Source organism: Cyrtonyx montezumae, unplaced genomic scaffold, assembly GCF_038088225.1.
Source record: "Cyrtonyx montezumae isolate F1298 unplaced genomic scaffold, pur_monq_1.0 scaffold_26, whole genome shotgun sequence".
NCBI classification, from domain to species: domain Eukaryota; kingdom Metazoa; phylum Chordata; class Aves; order Galliformes; family Odontophoridae; genus Cyrtonyx; species Cyrtonyx montezumae.
In genome coordinates this window covers 1755157-1775880 of record NW_027072003.1, presented here as the reverse complement: position 1 = coordinate 1775880, position 20724 = coordinate 1755157, and the positions used below count along the sequence as shown (strand labels likewise).

Sequence of the window (20724 nt, the reverse complement as noted above, 5' to 3'; positions counted from 1 at the left end):
TTCACAAGGAACGTGGTGACCTTCCCCGCTGGAGGGGAGCCAGGCTGGAGGCCTGCTGGGGGCTGTGCTCCTCCTGTGCTATGGGGCATGATGCTGTGCCTGAGCCCTGTGCAAACCCTGCAGGGTTGGGAGAGGGTGCTGAGCTCCGGGAGCTGCTGAGCTCTGCACGTCCTGGAGGTGAACGTGGAGCTGGAGCTCAGGGTGGGGTGTATTCCCCCGACCCAGGAGAGGAGAGGCACTGACTTGTTCCCTTCCTCCTGCTTGGAGCCTGGTGAAGCCGTATCGATCTCCGTGTCCATTTGCTGACAGCACCGAACTCTCCCCGAGCATCTGATGGTTGGAAATGCCCTGACCTGAAGACCAGCAATGTCTGCAGCAGTGACTTTTGCTGGGTGTGCAGCACCGCTCTCAGGATGGCTCCGGGTACATATGGGTAACCCCACACACATGGGACAACCCACACACGCTGCTCCCCTTATCACTTTATCACTGGGATGCCTCCCGTCCTCCCCCGGAGCTCGCATCCCTCCCGCCTCGTCGTGGCCTTTCCCATCGTGCTGGCATCGGGCTGAGCCAGGTTTCTAAATGTTAATTGTGTTTTGACGTTTCTGATGGTGACATGAGTGCCGGCGATATTTTGGCTCCTGGCTGACAGCGGGGAGAGGATGGTGAGAAATGGAGCTGAGCATCCGTGGGGCTCAGGGAGGAGAGACGTCATGGGGGGGAGTGAGAGCATCCCCCAGGGCTGGGGGGGATGGATACGGATGGTTCCCACTGGAGCTTTCCCCCAGCAGTGCTGTTTTTAGGCAGCTGAGTGCCTGCTTTGCCCCACTTCAGGCTGTGAGCACAGGGGCAAGGCGATGGTTTAAGGGACCCCAAGGTAAAGAGACATGGAAAAGAGGCAAAGGTTCTCATGTGTGGCTGTTTCGTGAGTTTCCATATGAATGTGGGAACCGGGGTGGAGGGAGGGAGGTGCCAAGAGCTGTGGTCTCACTTTGTTGTCCTGAGGTCTCTGTTCCTGCAGATGGTGGTGGTTGCATCAGGATGAAGAGCACAGAGCATCTCTAGTGGAGAACACTGCTGCTGATGCTTCAGCCCAAATTTCTTGCAGTTTTAGCTTCCCTCATGATTTCTTGGGGCCTGGGCAAAGCAGAGTGGATGGGCCACGTGTCCACGTTGTCCTGCTGCAGTAAGACCCCAATCCTTCACCCGGATGCCCCTGAAATCCTGCTGAGGTGGTGGAGGGCTTCACCCAACCCGAAGCAGGGAGGATAAGGCTGACCTTAGGGCACCTCTGAGAGCTGCTTTCAGTGAGGGGATTTGTGCCTGGCTTATCCCACAGCGACTGCAGCCCCCCTCAGTCCCATGTGAGTCCCACGAGCTAGGGGAACTGTCAGGGCCTGGATGGGCTGCCCTAAGGCATTGGGGCAGGTGGGGGTGTCCTTAGTGAACTTGGGCACCAACGTGTGTAACCCCTACTCCTGTCCATAGATCTCTGTCCTGCACCAGGCCGGGACAAATAACCCCTGGGTGCATCCTTCCCTGGCAGCCAGGATGGAGAAATGGGGTCACTGCACCTCTGCACCCCAAAATGGCTCCTAAAGGCAGACACATCCGACTGTTGTTTTCAGCCTTATTTTGGGAAAAGCCCACAGGCCCCAAAGATAGATGCTGAGTGAGAGCTGCTGGCCTGAACCTCTTCTTGGGGACAGGATCTTGTCATCAGCGGGGCAAAGCACAGCCCAGAGCTGTGCTGCCACAGTCCCCTGTCCTCTTATGTCCCTTCCCCATCATTTGAGGAGAAAGCAAAGGGCAGCAGTCCTTTTGCTTGGATTGCAGGGGGTAGCACTGGGGCTGTGTGCATGTGTGTGTGTGGGGGGGCTGGAAGAGCCCATCCCCCCTCCAGGGGTCTGCCCTCCCCTGCACAGGAGCTGAATACCACCAAGAACCACTCCAGCTCTCACAGGAGGTGATATCACTGCAACATCCCGATCTGTCTGCAGGAGACAGCGCTCCGGGCACGATCCCACGAGCATCCAACTCCACGGGAATATTGCCACTGATTTAATGGCAGGAGGGCGGCCGGCCAGCTTTCCAGGAGAATGCATCTTGCTGGAGAGCACGCAGCTCCCTCAGTGCCTGGCCAGGCCGTTGTTTCAGGAGCCAGGCGCTCCGGAGAGCTCTTGGTACACCAGCTCCTCTCCAGCATCCCAGACACAGTCCGTCTGCCCGCGCTGCCTCACCGAGCCCTGAGCTGCTGCATCCTTCCACCCGGGGCTGACGTTTTGCGATTCCGAGCAGGCGATGTGAATCAGCTCTCAGCCAAGATGAGGCTGGAAACCGGGGTGGGAAGGGTTGTGCTTCGTGTTTTGGGGCAGGTGGAGCTGCAGCATCCCCCGTGTGCAGGGTCTGGGGTTTCCGTGGGGTCCACGCACGTGCAAGGTGTGCTCGGCAAGTGCTCCAGTGACCGATTATCTCACACTCATTACTGTGATGGATCGGAGCAGTTAATGTGTCAATGGTCATTACCAGGGGGCTGTGTTTTCTCTAGATTAATGAATCGACGCGACACGATGGGCTCCTTAGAGCTGCCAGAGCCCGGTGGGTTGTTCAATAACAGCAACAAAAAAAGAGATGCACAAGCACATCCATGGGAATGTGCACAGAGTGGGGCAGTGGCATCGTTCTGTGAGAGGCAGGAGAGAAGGGCAGCAGCCTGGCGTGGGGTTCTGGGGATTTCACCGTGGGTAGGTGAGATGTGGGGATGGTACATGCAGTGCACACAGCGGGAGATGGAGCCTGGAGCAGGGACTGCCCCGTGCCCACCCCTGGCACTGGGGGGTCTCGCGGGGCTTGGCAGAGGCTGCTGCGTTTGTACCCCTCTCTATCACACTCCTCTGCTTCTGCAAGTGCCAAAATGAAGAGGCTGTGACCCTTGAGGGTGGGAGCCCCGGGCACCTGTCGGTGCTGCTGCTGCGTTCAGGGCTCTGCGGATGGGAAGGGACGGGAGGAGAGGACAAAGATGAGCAAAATCCATCGTGATGCTCCGTGCCAGGAGGGGACGGGTCCGGGGGGCACGAGGGTGTCAGCCCCTCCCGCTGCCACAGTGACCGCACTGCCGGGAGTGGGGGCTGGCGGGGGTGCAGCTGATCCCCCCCTCCCCGGTTCGGGGAGGGCAACGGGGGCGTGGGGTCCCGCATCAGTCGCCCCCCCCCCACACACACACTGCGCTGCGCTGCTGCTTTAAAAGGCTGGCAAACCCCGCGGCGGGCTTCCCAGCGCTTCTTCATGCAAAACTTCCCCGGCCCCAGCCTTCCTCCTCCTCCTGCTCTTCCTCCTCCTCCTCCTCCTCCTCCTCGGCGCGGCTGCGGATCGCGGCGGGTCCTGCCCGGCTGCGGCTCTCTCGGCTCCGGGCCGGGGCCGGGGCTGCGGGGGGGGTTGTCACTGGCAGGGCTCGTCCCCTCCGCATGCCGCAGGGCCCCCCCTGGCTGCCCGAGCCCCCCCCGGGGCCGGAGGCAGCGGCCGCGGCCGGACAAGGGGTCGGAGCCGCCTCCAACTTCGTGCGCTGCCCGCGGGTAAGTGCGGGGAGACCCCCCCAAAAAAACCTTTCCGCAGAGGGGCTGCCCCCTCCTCCCTTCCCCGCAGCCCCGCTCTCTCTCTCCGCTCCAGCATTTCTTCCTTTTGTTTTTGTTTCTAATAATATTTTTTTTATTAGAGGTGGGGGCTGCGGCGGTGTGGATGCAGCACGGAGACCCTCACTCTCTTCCCCCCCTCCCCCCTCCTCCCCCCGGCATCAGCTTGTCCCCAGCGGTCGGGACCCTCCCCACCTCATTACATTATTAATAGCCATGAGGCAGTGGGGCTCTGCCCCTCGGCTCATCGCCGCACTCCGCGCTGGGGGACACCGAGGGGGGGCACCCCACGGCTCTGCCCTGAGCCTGGGTGTGGGGGGGCACTAAGAAGGGGTTCGGGGTGCGGGGTACTGCCCTCACATCGCCGCAGCGGGCACAGCAGCACGGCCGGGGCCGCGGAGCTGACTGCAGGGCAGGGGGAGCCCGGGGGTGGGAGTCCCCTTTGCAGCTCCGGGGGGGGAGGAGGGGGCTGGTGGGAGCAGAGCTTTACCCGGAGCTGCAGCAGCCCCATCTCCGGGCTGGGAGCCGCTGTGCACTCACGCAGCTCCCGGGTTTGTTCCCTCTGTCTCTACTCGGTGTTGTTTTTTTTTATTTGGGGAAGGGGGTTGGGGGAGGGGGGGGGTAGAGCGGTGCGGCTGGGGGAGCCGAAGTTGACAGCCGTGGGAAAACAGCGGAGAACTCTCCCCGCTCCTCCAAACACAGTCCCACCGCTCTCCTCCTCCTCTTCCTCCTCCTCCTCCTCCCGGTGCTATGAGCTGGCCGTGCTCTGCCGCTCTCCTGCTGCTGCCCCAGGGGTAGAGCGGTGTCTACAGTGGAGACGGAACTGTGGGGGGCGGGGTGAGCCGCAGCACGTAGGTGATGTGGGGCTGGGGGTGCTCAGAGCTGGGCTGGGGGGGGGGGCTAAGGCTGCTGCCGGCGTTGGCTGCTTGGGGAAAGGATGGAACGGAACCGATCTGTTGAATGCAGCGAGGAGCTCAGGCAAATGCCAAGAGAAGTGCCACAAGAAAAAAGCTCGTTTCCTTCCCTGCCATCGCTGGGTGGGAGCGGGGATTTTTCTGTGCTGCTGCGGCGGGAGAGGGGGGGATGCGCTGGGTCCCCCGTGCTTTGTGAGGGCAGCAGTGGGCTCTGGTTGCCCTGGGTTTGGGGATACGGGCAGATCTGGTTGGGGGGCTGCAGCAGGCTCCGAGCTGGAGCTGTTTCTCTGCACCCCAGGGATGCAGAGAGGGGCTTTCCCGGTGGGTCTTCCACCAGGAGCTGAAGCTGCACTGCAGCCGCAGCCTGAGCCAGCATCCCGGGGCACAGCATCACCGTTTGGAGGAGCCCACTGGCTCCCCCAAAAAGGGCGTCACGTGCCTCAACTTTGGCATCAGGCAGGAGGAGGATGGGTTTGTCAGCTCAGCCACCCCCTTCCAGCTCTTCCCAGAAAGGCAAAGGCTTGAAGAAGTGGCAGGTCCTAATTATAACATCCACGATTCTGCTCCCTCCGCCCTCCCCAGCTCTGAGCCCACCGTGGGCACGGTCCCTTGCTCTCGGGCTTCACGTCTCGTGGTGGGGCTGCCTCTTCAGGGTGGCCCTGGGTTTTCTGGTGGCCCTGCACCAAACCTGGCTGAAGACAGGGGTCTCTACATTTGCAGGGCTGAGTACAGGCAGGGGTTGGTGCTGGATCTCAGGGTTCTGGCGTGATGGAGAGTAGAAACATCGCACAGCACTGCAGGCGCTGCTGGGCACTGACATTTCAGCTGCTCTCCCCTTCCGAGCTGTCCCAGTTTGCAGAGCTGTGGGGTTTTGCTGCGTGTGGCAGGGGCACGGCTCCTTCCCTCCTCTTGGAGCTGCTTGCCGGCTGCAGCGGGAGCCCAGCGAGGTGCGGCGCTGCCGTCGATGCTCTGCAGCCGAGCCCTCCTTCCTCGCCTTCCCCTCGCTGCGAGCCAATCCTTCAAAGTGAGGGATTAGCCGTGGCCTGCTTTGCGAAGGGAGGGGGAAGGAGAGCGCTCGCCTGCAGTTAAGGATATATATATATATATATATAGCGTGATAAATATTCCCGGAGTGATCCGCACCCAGTGGGAGCTGCTTTCGTCGGACTGCAGCAGCCTGCAGGGCAGCGTGGAGGTGGTGGCACGCGGCGTGGGGCCGGTGCTGTCCCCACGGCCGTGGGGCTGAGCGCGGATTGCCGTGCATGCAGGAGGCGGTGGGAGCATCATTCCTTCCCGCACAGCACCGAGCGCGGCGGCGGCGGTTTCAGGACCTCGCAGTGCAGAGCGGGTCGGCAGGGCTGGGGTTGTGCAGGCACTGCAAAATTGATCTGTGCGTCCATGCAGCCGGAGGGGCTGCATCCCCGGGGCGGATCAGGTGAGTTTTGGGGTTAAAATCTGGGGTTTCTGCTCGCTGCCGCCTGCTGAGCCACGGCTTTGCGAACACTCGACCTGAATACTTAAGATTTTGCCTGGCGAGAGGGAACTTAACCCGGCCTCCCCTCCTTCACCACATCTAAATTCTGCTGTGCTTCACAGAGGCTTTGCAATTAAAAAAAAAAAGCAGGAGCTAAAACGAAGTTCCCCACAATAGCGTGAGAGTGGGGAAGAGCCAGTGCGAGCTAATTGGGATATTGTGCTGCACACCGACTGTCCCCACCCTCCATAGGATGAGCAGGTGGGCAAAGAAACGGCCTTCATTTCCAAAAACATGGCAGCGAGCGGGGGGCAGCACGCGGGGGGGCATGGCAGGGGTCTGCCCGGGGAAGGGGTGGGTGTGGGATGCAGTGGGAGCCCACTGCTGTCCCGCATTGAGCCTCCAGCTCTGCGTGGGACGTGGATGTCGCTCCTCTCGGCTCTGCCCGCAGTGCTGGAGCTGCTGTGATTCGTGCTCAGCTTGCACTTGGGCACACGAGAGCTGAACCTGCTTGCCTGCAGCAGCCGGGGCTGCACGGAGCTAATGGCAGTGCAAGAACTTTCTTTTGACCAGGGAGCCAAGCAGAGGAGAGAAATGGCCCATTTCTTCTTCCTTGGTTTTCCCTACGAAGGACTGCTCCAAAATCCCCGTGCCACTGAGGCAGCCCTGCTCACGGGGCAGGGTGGGGTGTCCCCCATTCACACCCTCCTTAGGGACTTGATCTGAGCCCCACGCACTGGGGCACAGGGCTCTGGGCTTTGAGGCTGCTCTCCTGGCAGCGGCAATTGCAGACACGGGGGCTTCTGTCTGCAGCACCGGGCTGGGGAAGGGGAACTCTGCAAAAAAAAAACCCTGGTGGTGAACGCAGAGAGAGGAATCCACCTGCCTCACCTGGAGGTGCAGCGGCCTCGATGCCTGCCAGCTGCTTGCTGGATGGTCTTTAAGGTCTATTCTGTGAATCTGTGATTCCAGCCCTGGGAGGAGCAGAGCTCTGGTGTGGCTGAGGATCCGTCTCTGGAGCACCGCAGCTGTGGGTGCACCCAGTGCCAATGGCATCACTGGGCTCCTCAGCACCCATTGTGCCCCCGCTGTGCCTCACTGCAGCTCCGGTGCTCACAAGAGCCGAAGCCCATGGGTGGCTGGGGAAGGCTGTGCTGGGATGGGCTCCTCAGTGGGCATCAGCATTGGGGATGGCGATGCCACGGGGACAGCAGGTGGCTCGGCAGCACGGCCACCACTAGATGGGGGCAGGATGCCACCGTGCAGCACCTCCTCTGCGTCCCCAGGGTGCTGGGGCACCTCCTCCTGCCCCCTTGGCTCTCCCTGTCCCGACATCGTTTGCGGTGCAGTGAGATGCAGCAGTGCTTGCTTCTGCAGCTCCGGGTGCTGGTTGGATTTGTCTGACCCAAGGAAGGCAGTAATCTGTGGGATTTCCTGCTGGGCCTGGAAATGTGCTTGGCTGGGATTAGTCCTTGCACCCTATGCCAGGGCTCAGATCTGAGCATTGCAGGGCTGGGCTGAGGGTGATAGCAGGGTTCATTCCGCACCAACAAAGCTCTTGTTGGAAATGAGAGGCAGCAGCCTTGCTCCTTAGTCTGCCCGGGATGCATATGTGCACTGAGGTGCTTGTGAGCCCTGCTGTGCAAACAGCACCAGGAGCTCAGCTCCACCAGCTTGCTGCTCACAGGTGCGCTCCCCACCCCACCGAGTGCTCAGTACACGTGTGCCTCTCCCTCCAGATGCACAGGGAAGAGCTGCTCTGTGGGGAGGTGCAGGGGATGCAGCTCCCATTCCTTGGGGGAGGGACGGACCCACCTCCCCCCTGCCCTGATTTTTAGGGGTTGGGGCTCCTCAAGCAGGGGATGTGTCTTGGAGAAATGACTTGTCATCTCCTGCCCCTTTTGATGAGTGCTCGGGCTGCTTGCAGTGCAGGCACATACAGTAATTCAGTCTGCATCTCCCTAATGATTCAACATGGGATTCAAACCAGCTCTCCCCTCCCCATTATTTGTGCTTTTTTTCTTGCCTGCCATGATATTTTTACCTTCAGTTCGTTCAGATTATATGATCAAAGGAGGCACAAAAGGGAGAGAGCAGAGAGGGAAAAGCTTACAAGAAGAAAGGCAGAGGCTGAGGGCTCTGGGGGCTGTGGGGCTGTGGGGAGGCAGCTCCTGCTCCGAGTGGGGCTGCATGGAGCTCTGACAGCAGAACTGCAGCTCCTGAGTGCCGGAGGTGCTTCCCCATGCCCTGCTCCCTGCATGGGACAGTGCTTGCAAAGCTCTGGAGAAAAGGGGTCTCTCCCTGTGGAGCTACAGTCCCTCCCCTGTTCCCCATCCCTATGGGGTGTGCTGGCAGGGGTACGTGCCCGTGGGACTGTCCCACTGGGAGGTGGTGGTGCTGGGGCAGTGTTCGTGCCGCAGCACTCCCTGTCTGCTGCCTTGGGAAGAAAAGAGCTCAGCACTGGGTAATTCTGGTTGTCTTAAAAGCCCCAGCTGTCAGAAATGCTTTGGAGATGGGCCTTCAAGTGGCTCCGACGGGCAGGGATGTACATAATTCATGGAGGTGAGTTGAGGCAAGGGCCCTCCCAGCTGGTGAGGCTGCGGAGCTCTGAGTCTTCTCCATGGGTGTAAAGGGGCTCAGCAGCAGCATTACACCCCCCGTGGGGCCAGGGAGGGTCCAGCCCAGCAGGTGCCAGGTGCTGGGCTCTGCACTAGAGCTGAGATTAACCGAAGCTTGGGCCGTTCCAGCCCATCCTGTCTGGGGAATGCATCTGTCTGCTGTGCTCTCTGCTTTTTGGTGCCTTGCATTAATCATGGGCTGCACAGCATCCATCAGCAGCTGCTGCAAGACAACACTCACACCAAAGGGGAAACTGAGGCAGAGGTGTGCTGCAGGGGCATCTCCAGGGACAGAGGACTGCAGGCACGGGTGTGAGCACAGCCCACACAGCGCTGTCCCAATGAAGGCTGCCAAGCAAGTCCTGGGCAGGCTCTGACCCACTGCTCCTCCTTCCTCCCCTGCGGGCGCACAGCTCAGGGGCTGAGCACCTTTGCAACCAGCTGCTCTCAGCTGCTTTTAATTTGAGCCAAGCATTGGCTCACCTCCCTGGGGCAGGCAGGAAGCCAAAGCCTCCCTGCAGCTCGGGTGAGCCCTTGGTGCTGTCGATATTTGCTGCTGAAAGCTGTCGATAACTGCTGCTTGCAAGAAAGCAGCAGCCGATGCAGAGCTCAGCAGCCCAGAAGGAGGCAGCGATGCCGGGGGGGCATTCTGGGTGTGTAATTCCTGCTTTCTTCAGTGCGTGGCCAGATCAGCGTTTGCTTAAACTCTAGTTCAGCTGCAAGCCTGTTTGGTTTGCAGCACGGTGCTCGAGGTGTGCGGTGGTGATGGCAGTGCCCTCATGGATGGCAGTGGGGAAGTTGGGCTTCCCTGTCCCTGGGATCAAGGTGTTTGGCACCTGCATCATTTGGCTTCAGATGTGCAGGGATGAAGGCAAGCTGCTAGTGGCAGCAGTCTGCGTATGGCTGGGCTGTGGATGGGGACTCGAGGCTGTTCCTCATGCAGAAGGGATGCTCTAGGGCAGGAGGGATCAGGGCTGTGGGTGCATTTGGGTTTGCAGCACTGTGAGCACTGTGCTAACACCAGCTCTCTCTCGAGGCTTTGGGATGGGATGGGCCCTGTTCCCTCCCTGCAGCCCATCCAGCCCCCCACTCCTGGAACCAAATGAACCTCTCTGTCCAGATGCAAAAAAAAAGATCCCAAATCCCGCATCATTTCCACTGGACTCTCTGATGAAATCTTGAAACATCCAAATCCCTCTCCGTGCTCCTGTTTAATTTTCTCTCTCTTTATCTTCCCCCTCTTCCCTCCCAAGGGCTCTTCAGGAAGGACCCGAAGCTCTGCTTGGGCTCACATCCCTGCCGCCTCTCCCCAGCGTAGCGATGCCAGCCCCAACACCCCATAGCAGCCCCACTGCTCGCTGCACCTGGGGGGCTGGCTTCACCCATGGGCACCACTGACGGAGCTGCTGGATCCATTATGCCTGCCTGACCGCTGCCGGGTTTCGGGCCGCGCACTCTGCCCCAGCACGGCTTCGGCGATGAGTGGGGCTTCTTTTTGCGTGGAGCGTCTCTCCTTCTGCCTCCTCCTGAGTGCCTGGAGCTGGGGTTGGGCTCCCGGGGGTGCCGCCAAGCCCAAGGGCCAGGGCTATCCGCACATGAACTCCATCCGCATCGACGGGGACATCACTCTTGGGGGGCTCTTCCCCGTGCACGGCCGGGGCGCCGAGGGCAAAGCCTGCGGGGAGCTGAAGAAGGAGAAGGGCATCCACCGCCTGGAAGCCATGCTCTTCGCCCTGGACCGCATCAACAACGACCCCGACCTGCTCCCCAACATCACCCTGGGCGCCCGCATCCTGGACACATGCTCGCGGGACACACACGCCCTGGAGCAGTCGCTGACCTTCGTGCAAGCCCTGATCGAGAAGGACAGCACCGAGGTGCGCTGCGTCAACGGCGGGCCCCCCATCATCACCAAACCCGAGCGGGTGGTCGGCGTCATCGGCGCCTCGGGCAGCTCTGTCTCCATCATGGTGGCCAACATCCTGCGGCTCTTCAAGGTACGGGTCCCAAAAATAGGAGCGAAAACAACTGTGTGGGGAAAGCACCGCGCTTGTTCACGCTTCCTTCTTCCTCCGTGGCTGGGGGCAGGCAGGAACTCTCACGAGCGTCTTTAAAACCATTTTCCTGCCTCCTCCGTGTCCCCAGGGATCCCCTCCTCCATTCCCTCGGTGACAGTGCGGCAGCAGCAGGGTTTTATCGCAGGGGGTGGGATGCTGGCACTCCTGACGTCAGCAGGGATGTGGGACCGAGATCACCTTGCAAGGGATGGATGGGGAGGTTGGCTGGGATGGAGTGCAAGATGGGACCGGGACCTTGGGGGCTGTTCTTGCCGCCTACATCCCTGAGTGAGCTGCTCAGAGCTCGGTCCTGGTGTGTCTTCAGAACCCCCAGATAGACAGCACTCATGTTGGAGGCAGCTATGTTTTTGTGCACACCATCCCGACGTGGCTTATGGGGATGGGTGGTTTGCTAAGAAGGTTCTGGCTTATACACCCGAAATGTAAGGTCACACCTTACACCTGCATTTGTTGCTGGGATGCGGGCAGCTATTGCTCCAACCCAGGCACAACGTGGGGACACCACTGCCTTCTGCTGCTGGCCAGGGTGTGCGGGGGGAGCAGGGTGCTCGGGGCCATGGCATCATCTGTGGGTTGGCTCTTCCTCTGCTCCAACCGCAGGGAAACGGAGGAGTTCATAATCACATCCCCCACGCTGTGCATCTATTTATCCGCAGCAATGTCCTGGGGCCATCGCGAGTGTTTGAACAAGAGCCCCTTCAGCAGCAAAAAGCAGAGAGCAGTGCAAACAGGCTGTGCACCCCGCGGTGCTGCGTGCCCCGAGCCATGCCCTGGGTGCTGCCTTCCCTTTCTGAGCCCCCCCAAACCCTCCCTCCCTGCAGGGCTGGCTGCCTCCCCCTCCTCATCCTCACGCTGCCTGGTATGCGGAGTGCTGGGCCCTCCCGGGAGGGCTGGAGGCTGTTAGCAGAGCCTGAAAAACAGATCGCTGATGGAGTTTGATTTTTCTGGGTCCCTTTTAAAAACGTGTTAATGTTCCAGGCGACGAGCGAGAGGGCTACTCAATAATTAAAATAATATAAATTAGAAGGAGCGGGAGGAACTTAAAAGCTATTTGCCGAGACAAAAAAGATTGAGTGCTTGCTTCGGAGAGGGAGGCAGGGAGAAAAGAGGCAGCGGAGTGACGGGCGGAGGAGTGCAGGGAGCTGCATTGGGTTTGGGTTATTTTCCCCCCCAGTTTGAATGCGTGGGCAAAGCAGCACTGACTCAGCTGAGCCCCGATGCCCCGTGGCACTGGTGCTGCTGGCCCAGCGAGGACGTGTCACGGACATCGGTGTCCCCACTGCAGCCCCCACCTCCCCCCCGGCAGCGGGGACGGGGACACTGCTCCCGCAGGGCGCCGGGTCCCGCACCGCCCGCTCACCGTCGCTCTTTGTTATTCAAATAGTGGGTTTACGGCACGGACATGCTTAAAATGAAAATAAGGCAACTTCCATTTCGCGCTGCCGCTGACCTTTAAGCGCAGGCGGCTCCGCTCTGAGGTTCAGCAAAGCGTTTGCCTCCCAGGGCACTGCTGTACTCACATTGCCTTCTGCTGTTCCCTTGAGAGGTGATGCTTGCTGCCGGGCTGCAGCCGGAGGTTTGGCCCTGGGTCCGTGTGCCTGGCCATTGTCGGAGGAGAAGCCCTTGGTGCAGAGTGCCAGGACACCTTTTGTGCCAAATAGAGCCAAGATAGAGGCATGGGGATGAGCCCTTGGGTGCAGGGTGAGGCTGGGTGGGCTGTGGCAGTGCTCCCTCCGTGCCACCCCAACCCCATCCCGCACTTTGCTGCCCTGCACCCGTGTCTGCTCCATCCCTGTCCCTTCCCTCCCGGCCCAAACCCGTTGGCAGTGAGGGCTGGCACAAACCCTGGTGGGGCTTTTGTCGCTTCCATGCTACATAAATAAATAACGTGTCCTTCGTTGGATGCCACTGCCTAATTAAAGCTGTACATCAGTGGAACAACTTGCAGATGCGGCATCCTCTGTCCAAGCTGGTTTCATCACTCCTCGCAGCTCCGCATGCAGAAAATCCTCCCCCCAAATCCCTGCTCTCGCCTCCTTGCGATAGCATCTCTCTGTCGTCACCGTCAGAGCTTTCTGGCACGCTCCAGCTCCTTCCCACCCCTGTCTGCTGGCTCTCCAGCCTCAGCACTACCCACTTTCTGCCGAACAACCACAGCAATGTGAAAAAAAAACCAAGCCCACCCCCTGCAAATGGGACACCCAAAAGCTGTGCTGTGCTTTGTGTTTCCAGCGCTGACCCAGCTGGTACATGGCGAGCACTCACCCAGGGCAAGGATCTCCCCTGGCGAGTGGGTGCACCGAGTGCTTCGAGGCACTCACTCCTTTCCTGTGTTGCAGTGAGTCGTCAAGCTCTTTTTAGCACAGGGGTGTTGCACAGCATGAATAATTCACCCAGGGGAGGACGGCGGCCTGTAGTGCGGTGTGGGAGCTGTGTGTGTGTGTGTGTGTGTGCTGGCTTTGCTGGCTGGGAATGTAGGGCAGGTGCAGACCCCGTGGGGTGAGTGCTGGGACAGAAGGGGGGGTGGAGGGGCACTGCATTCTGCACCACGCACTGTCACTTAGTGGATAAATAACCTTCATGAAGACGGGAAGGTGGAAACGGGCCGACGGATGCTCTGATTAATCACCTGCTCTGCTCCTGCCACTTCATTTCCTCGTTCTTTGCTGGGTTTGGTTAAAACGAATTGCAGCCCCTGGGACTGCCCCAGCCCTGGGTGAGGAGGAGGAGGAGCTCGATGAGGGACGGCAGCCACTCCCTGCAATCCTATGTTGTGCTGGGATCTCCTTTTTTTTTTGGGGGGGGGGGGGGGGGAAACAGCAATCTGATTTATGTGCTTGGTTTGCTGGGCTGGGGGAAAGGAGTGTGAGGATGGGAGCTCATCGCTCCCTGCCCCAAGCTCCATCCCCTCGAGTGCTGCTGTGCCACCCTGGGGCAGTCAGTGCCATTGGTTTGGGAAGCAGAGGAGTTTGTTATCAGCTCCATGGTGGGGTTGGTTTTTGGGTACCTGCCCCCCGTTTCCAGCTAAAGAACCACTGGGGTTGAGGTCCAAGCAGGCCCTGCAGCCCCCCCAGCCCCTGGGGTGCTCTATGCTCTCCCTAATTAAAAGCTGCCGTCCAAATGGCTCAATGATGGAAATTCTAATTAAATCAATTCCATCTTGTCAGTGAACCAGAGTTTGCATGAGATATGCATGAAATTAATAACGATGGTTAGGGAATTAGCTGCTCCTGACCCCATCTCTGGCGTGGGGGGGGGGTTCTGTGTGGAGTGTGTGGGGCATTGCATCCCTCTGCATCTCCAGTGGGGCCGCTCTGAAGTTGTCACCTTTGTTGAATTCTTTCCAATCTGGAACCAATTCTGCTCCCCCACTATTAGACACAGCACTATGCAGGCTCAAAAGCTGGCAGTAATGGGAAGGGCGTGAAAACTCCGTGCTTTTGTGGTGGAGGTATCAGGGGAGTGTTTGAGGTTGACCACAACGGACTGTTGACATCTGCAGTCCTCACCCCAGCTCTCGCCTGCTCTCCTGCCATACTCTCCTGCCCTGGGGATGCTTCTGAAGATTGAGGGTGTTTCTGATTGATGCCGACACTATTTTTATCCAAAGCAAAGGGGGAAGGAGTTTTTTTCCTCCTACCCCAGAGTTACTGCTTGTTCTGGATGGGATAAGGAAGCCCTGGGGTACAGATCTGATCCCACTGATTTTCACACCACGCTGCAGCAGTCAGCCTGGGCTGGCGATGATCCAGGCGAGGAGCTGGAACCCACACGGTGCCTCTACGACTTCATTCATTGTGCTGTGCCCAAGCCTGCAGCAGAGATGCATCGCCAGCTCCCCCCACCTGCAGCCTTTTTCTTTCTAAGAACCTCGAATTCCCTGCCTGCATTTTGCTTTTATGGATCTGAAAGAACTTTTGTCTTTTATCTGAGAAAATAGCTGATGCCAGGATTTGGGCTATTGTAAACCAGGAGATCAAAAAGGCAGAGGGGGAAAAAGACAGAGGAGATCTATCAAATGGTCATTTGGGAACTGGTCTTTTATTTTCACTTCCACCCAAGGTAGTGTGTTGAGAGAGAAAAGCTCTTTCCATTTGTTTATTAGAATACAGCATCAGTCTGTGCATCTGTGGATATGTTCTAGGTATGTTTCCCAGCAGGGGTTGGACCGAGGGTTAATCCCACATATGTTCTTCACACAGAGCCCAGCATCACTGCCACAGCCCTCGGTGGCTTGCGTGGGATGCAGCATTCTGGGGGCATGGCTGGAAGGTCCCTCTGTCCCCATCCCCATTCCCATTGCGAAACCCAACCCTATCACATCTTCAGCCAACCCTATCCCCATCCCCATCCCATTCCCCTCCTCATCCTCATTCCTTTCTCCTCCTCATCCCCATCCCTTCCTCATCCCCGTCCCCCCTCCATCCCACTCCATCCCCATCCCTATCCCATCCCATCTTCATCCCACTCCATCCCCATCCCTATCCCATCCCAACCTCATCCTCAACCCTCCCCAGTTTTCGTTCCACCCCATTCCACCCTATCCCCATCCCCTGCTGAGGACATGTGGTTTTGTTTAAACCACGTTATAGGGAAAATCTCCCCCTGCTACCACACGGGGAAAAGGCACAGAGAAGGATCTGTGCAGCCCAGCTCCCTCCCCAGACAAGTGATTGCTGGGTGCACACCTCGCCAGCTGAGCAGAATTTTAATCACACCTCGTGCACCAGTTTTCTTGGTCCCTGCTCCCCACTGAGCAGATCATGGCCCCTCAGAAAGGAGCACAAAGCAGATTGTCACCAAGAATAATCCCATTTGTGTCCTCATAAAGGTTCCTTCCTTTCCTTCTGCTTGTTCTCCTTCTCTCCCTTTTTCATCTCCAACACTGTAGGTAGGTAGAGGGGTGCTGCTCCTTTCCAGGGACTGTTTAGCATTCAGGTGGAGTTGTGGGTTTATAACATCAGAATCACATTTAATAGAGAGTGAGAGCTTGGAGTAAAAGAAGGGAAAATAATAGAGAAACAAAGAGGAAAATGTGGTGCAGGGCAGGAGCGTGAGTGGAGGAAGATGAGAGGAGCAGGGGGATCTGGGCAGCTCTGTGGCTTTGGGGTGAGCCAGGATGGATCCTGCTCCCCTGTTGGGATGGGTAATGCTGGTACCTAGCCAGGGAGTTATGGAAAATTCATGCTCCCAGCAAGGTGATGTGGTCTTATAACCCGCACAAGGATGCCTGCACACCTCAAACCCCAGCCCATCCTCGCTGAGCTCTCCTCAGCTGCTGCAGATCAGCTCGTTGCTTAATGCAGGAGTGGTGGTTGGTGACCAAACACTGCCTGAAGGCATCCAGCAGCACCCAGGAGCTGCTGAGCCCGGGGGATCCCTGGGGTTCACTTTAGCTCTCCACGGCTCTGCCAGTGTTTGTTCTGCAAGCTGCGATGGCTGAATTGTTCCTAAACTGAGATCAACTGTGAGGGAAAGTTCTCCAAGAGCTGAGGATGGCTGCTCTGCATCTGCTCCCCCCCGCAGCATGGAGCAGTTTGGCATCAGCGATGCTCTGGGCCCTTCCATTTGCAAAGCACAGTCCGTGGGAACGCAGGAGGGTGGTGGTGGTCCCAGGTAGGGCTGTGACACGGTCAGGCTGCAGCTGGCTGAGCTCCAGCCCCTGCTGTTGTGTTGCTGCAGATTTCCAAACCACGTCCTGCATTTGAGGCCTCACTGAGGGATGCTGAGCTGCCTCCAGAGAAGAGTGTGATACCCACAAGGTTATGGGATGTGGGGCTGATAAATGGGGCTGGCGCTGGTTCAGCTGCATTTTCAGTCCCTACTGAGTGAGGCTGGTGGGAAGGACCTGGGCTTGATAATTTAATAAGCCTTTTCCATCTTTAAGATAAATTAACATCTGTGGTGTGTTTTGGAGATGTAAAGTGCTACATAAGTGCTAAGCATTGCATGATCCTCCAGTGCTAAATCATTCTAATGTACTGGGCAGGGAGCAGGAGCTCTGGTTAATTTAAAAGTCTTATTTATGGGTTGGCTGGACAGGGGCTGTTGGGGTGTGCTCGTGTTGGTCCCTTGTGGGGCAGGAAGCCAGAGGGAGGTCATTGCACAGTGTCCAGGGCAGGAGCAAGGCTTCCTCTTTTTCTCATCCATGTGAGAAACTGAAGCTTGGGAATCCCTTCTGAAGTCTCCGTTGGGTGTCTCTGAGCTTTGTATGGTCCCTCAGTCTCTCCTCTGCCATCTCCAGGTGGCACAGCCAGGTTTGGGTTCCTGTTGGCCCCATGTGGTGCTGGTCCTCTTCCTGTGGCCCCTGTGCCAGCTGTTGGGGTACAGAGATGGTGCACGTCCCAATGTCTGTGGGGTCTGTTTCGCATCTCCTGCACTCAACTGCGGATGGAGCTCACCAGACCTCGGTGGAGCACCAAAGCCTTTGTGTTACCACCACTACCCCACTACCTACTGGAACTGGTTGCCCTCCACCTTGCAGTCTCCCCTCCATGAGCTGCTGGTTCTGGGTGTCATGGGGCACTCTGTGTCCATCTGCGGACCGACCTGACCCTTGGTCTTCCTTGATGTCCACTCCCTGTCCTCTAAAGCTTTGGGAATGTGAGTAAAGTGAGGGCAAGGATTTTGCTTCTTTCTCCTGATGCTTTTTCTTTCCCAATTCCATCCCAGATCCCCCAGATCAGCTATGCCTCCACTGCACCAGACCTGAGTGACAACAGCCGCTATGACTTCTTCTCCCGCGTCGTCCCATCCGACACCTACCAGGCCCAAGCTATGGTGGACATCGTCAAAGCCCTCAAGTGGAACTACGTCTCCACCTTGGCCTCTGAGGGCAGCTATGGGGAAAGTGGTGTGGAAGCCTTCATCCAGAAATCCAGGGAGGATGGTGAGCAGCTTTCTCCTGGGGTGGGGACTTGGAGTGGGATTTGGAGCAGAAAAGGCAATCGTAGCTTGTTTGGGGGGCTGAGCATCCTGACCTGCGGTGTGGTTGTAGTGCGTGAGCAGAGCTGGATGTCGCAGTTCAGGGGGATGAGCTGGGGGCTTTGGGGATGCTATGATTGCTGAGGACACCATGGGAGCAAGGTCTTCAGCTGCCTGTGTCCTGGCTGTGTGTCCCGGGGCGATGTGCTGCCAGCACCACGACGGTGGCGGTACGGATGGGAGCAGGGCTGGCTGCTGCCAGCTCCTTTCAGAAAGCATCTTCAAATCCCATTCCATGCACATGAGGAGAGCTCAGATCTGTCGGGCAGTTGGCTGCCAAGCAAGTGCAATCTGATCCAACCCCCTCCCTCTGCGCGGAGCTGGGCGCCTTCCAGAAGAAAAGACTTTTACAAATAGTCTCAGGTTTTAACAGAAAATAAAGTTGGCACCGGCACACACTTCACCCAATTTTAGTGGAATTATCCTTGAGGGCAGGTGCTTTAACTTGTCTATAGGCTTTGGACAGGCGGAAAGTCTGCGCTCAGCAAAACTCTTTGCAAGGATTTGTCAGGAGCCAGAAAGCGTTTTGCTGACGGGAGCACTGGGATGCTTAGGAGGGATTAACAGCCTCGGGAGTGCTGGAAAAGCTCGTGGGTACCAGCAGGATGCTGAGCACCCGCTGGGGACTGGTTGAGGAGGGCAGGGACCCCCGAGCATCACCGCTATGGGTATTATCACAGCGAGCATCAGCACAGGGAATGGCTCTGTGCACCTCCTGGAGCCATCCCAAGACCCCACGCAGGCAGCATTGGGGCCGATCCTCACCCCTAATCATCACTTCACCTCTGCAGCATTGCATGCACAGGGTGAGCTGGGAGCTGAGGAGTGTTTTCTGAGGCAGTTAAAACCCTGCAGAGAGCAGGCTGCTGCCTATTACTGGCTTAACTGTGTCTGAATGGCACATTAAGTTCTGGCAAAATCGGTGGGACACCAGCCTATCTGGAGCTAGTCAAACTGTGTTATGGCCTTATAAATGGATAAAGGGAATAAAAACTTCTAGGTGACGAGCTCCTAATCAAAGCCCTATAAATAGGAACAGTGTTAATTCTGTCTCTCGCGCGCCGTGGCTCTGGGAACCGGCTGTGCTTTTAATATGCAGAGAAACCCATCTGGGGATTCAACCTGGAAACTGCTCTTCAGGATTTTGACTTGAAAAGCAGCATATTTCCATGGTTCTGCAGTCATGCAGGAGGAGTGTGTGAGGACGATTCAGAGCTGGTGGATGCGGTGACTTGAGGCTGTCTGCGTGGCTGCGTGCACCCCATGGTGGGGGTGCGGAGGAGCGGTGCAGGGGTGCTCACTGTGCTGTGTGTGCACAAACCACGCGTGAGTGGAGGCTGCTGCAGGGGGGGCCTGGGGGTGTGAAGGTTGGGCATGTGTGGTACCAGGGGCTGCAGAGGTGGGGAACAGGGAGAATGATGCTCGTGATGCTGCAGGAGATGCATGGGGGGGCACCCAGGGCTGCAGAGCTGGGGGTTGAGGGAGGATGATGCTCGTGATGGAGGGGGTGGCTCTCAGCAGTGAGCAAAGTGCTGTGTTTGTGGCTCTGTTGGCTCTGCTGGGTTTGTAAGTGCTAACTGCAGCCCCATCTGCCTGGGGATGATGGGAATAAAGCGGAAGGTACTTTTCTGAGGATGAGGGATATGTTGCATGATGTTAAGCATGGTTTGCCACCTCAAATGAAGAGTTTCCTGGCTTGCATTGTTGCTGGCAGGTTCTGCTGAGGTGCCGTGTCCTGCTGTAAGGGAAGTGCTGATGGGTCTGCTGGGTGTCATGGAGTGGTGGCATGATATTGGGCTCGACTAGCTCTGGTGACCCCTTATTTTGGAGCAAGCATAGCATTGCGTGACCCAAAGGTGCTCTGCCACTCCAGCAACCCTCTGTGGGTCTGGGTGTGGGGTGGAGGGAGCCGGGGTGCCTCTGTGACACACCAGGAAGGAGTGGGGTCGGGAGCAGTGGTCCCACTGTGGCCCTCCTGGTTGGAGATACCTGTGGTTAATGCGCATTGCTATAACCAGATGGTTAATGATATGATGGCGTAATTGCAGTATAAACGAGTGTACACGGAGCCGAAATGCATGCGTATTAATCCGGGGCTGAGGCAGTCCTGTAATTTGTGTATCCACATAACCCGACGATTATGTGCATTAGTGATAATTTAGTTATCAAAAAGCATAATTCCACTGTAATTGCGGTAGAGCGGCAGCGTGAGTGCAGCCCGTGCGTTATCAGCACTAACGCCGCTCCTCTGCTCACTTCTGTGTGAGCGCCGTCACACATCAAACCCGGCAGCAGCGCACGGCCACTGCCACTCGGTGCCAGCACGGGGTATGGGCTGCTCCGTGAGTGTCTGCCAGCGGGGTGTCCCCAGCGTTCCCTCACTCCCGTGGGAATGAGAACGTGCATCTTCTTTTTGCTTCTTTTTATTTCTCTTTCCCATTTCCATTTTGCCTTTCCCTTTCCCTTTCCCTTTCCCTTTCCCATTTCCATTTTGCCTTTCCCTTTCCCTTTCCCTTTCCCTTTCCCTTTCCCTTTCCCCATTTCTTCTCCCATTTGTCTTTCCTTTTGCCTTTTCTTTCCCTTTCCATTTCTACTTTTTCCTCTTCTCTTCCCCATCACCCATCCCTCCCCATCCTCCTCCACTCCCTTTCCCTTCTCCCTCCCCTTCCTCTCTCCCTAGTTATTCCTTCTCCTTCTCCTTCTCCTTCTCCTTCTCCTTCTCCTTCTCCTTCTCCTTCTCCTTCTCCTTCTCCTTCTCCTTCTCCTTCTCCTTCTCCTTCTCCTTCTCCTTCTCCTTCTCCTTCTCCTTCTCCTTCTCCTTCTCCTTCTCCTTCTCCTTCTCCTTCTCCTTCTCCTTCTTTCTCCTTCTCCTTCTTCTCCTCCTTCCTTCTCCTTCTTCTTCTTCTTCCCCTTCCCCTTTCTCTTTTCCCTTTTCCGTTTCTCTTTCTCCTTTTCTTTTTCAATTTCTCTTTCCCTTCCCCTTTTCCTTTTCAGTCTCCCTTTCCCCTTTTCCTTTTCCCCTTC

At 57.7% G+C, this 20724-nt stretch overlaps 1 protein-coding gene across 1 annotated transcript in view; it reads left to right on the top strand.

Annotated features, from left to right (window-relative positions):
• The first annotated feature begins 10116 nt into the window (after positions 1-10116).
• Positions 10117-20724, top strand: part of GRM4 (glutamate metabotropic receptor 4) — a 33432-nt gene continuing 22824 nt past the window's right edge. The window contains exons 1-2 of the mRNA XM_065740295.1: positions 10117-10635; positions 17389-17605. Coding sequence (XP_065596367.1) covers positions 10117-10635; positions 17389-17605 — 736 coding nt within the window. The remainder of the gene's footprint in view (positions 10636-17388; positions 17606-20724) is intronic.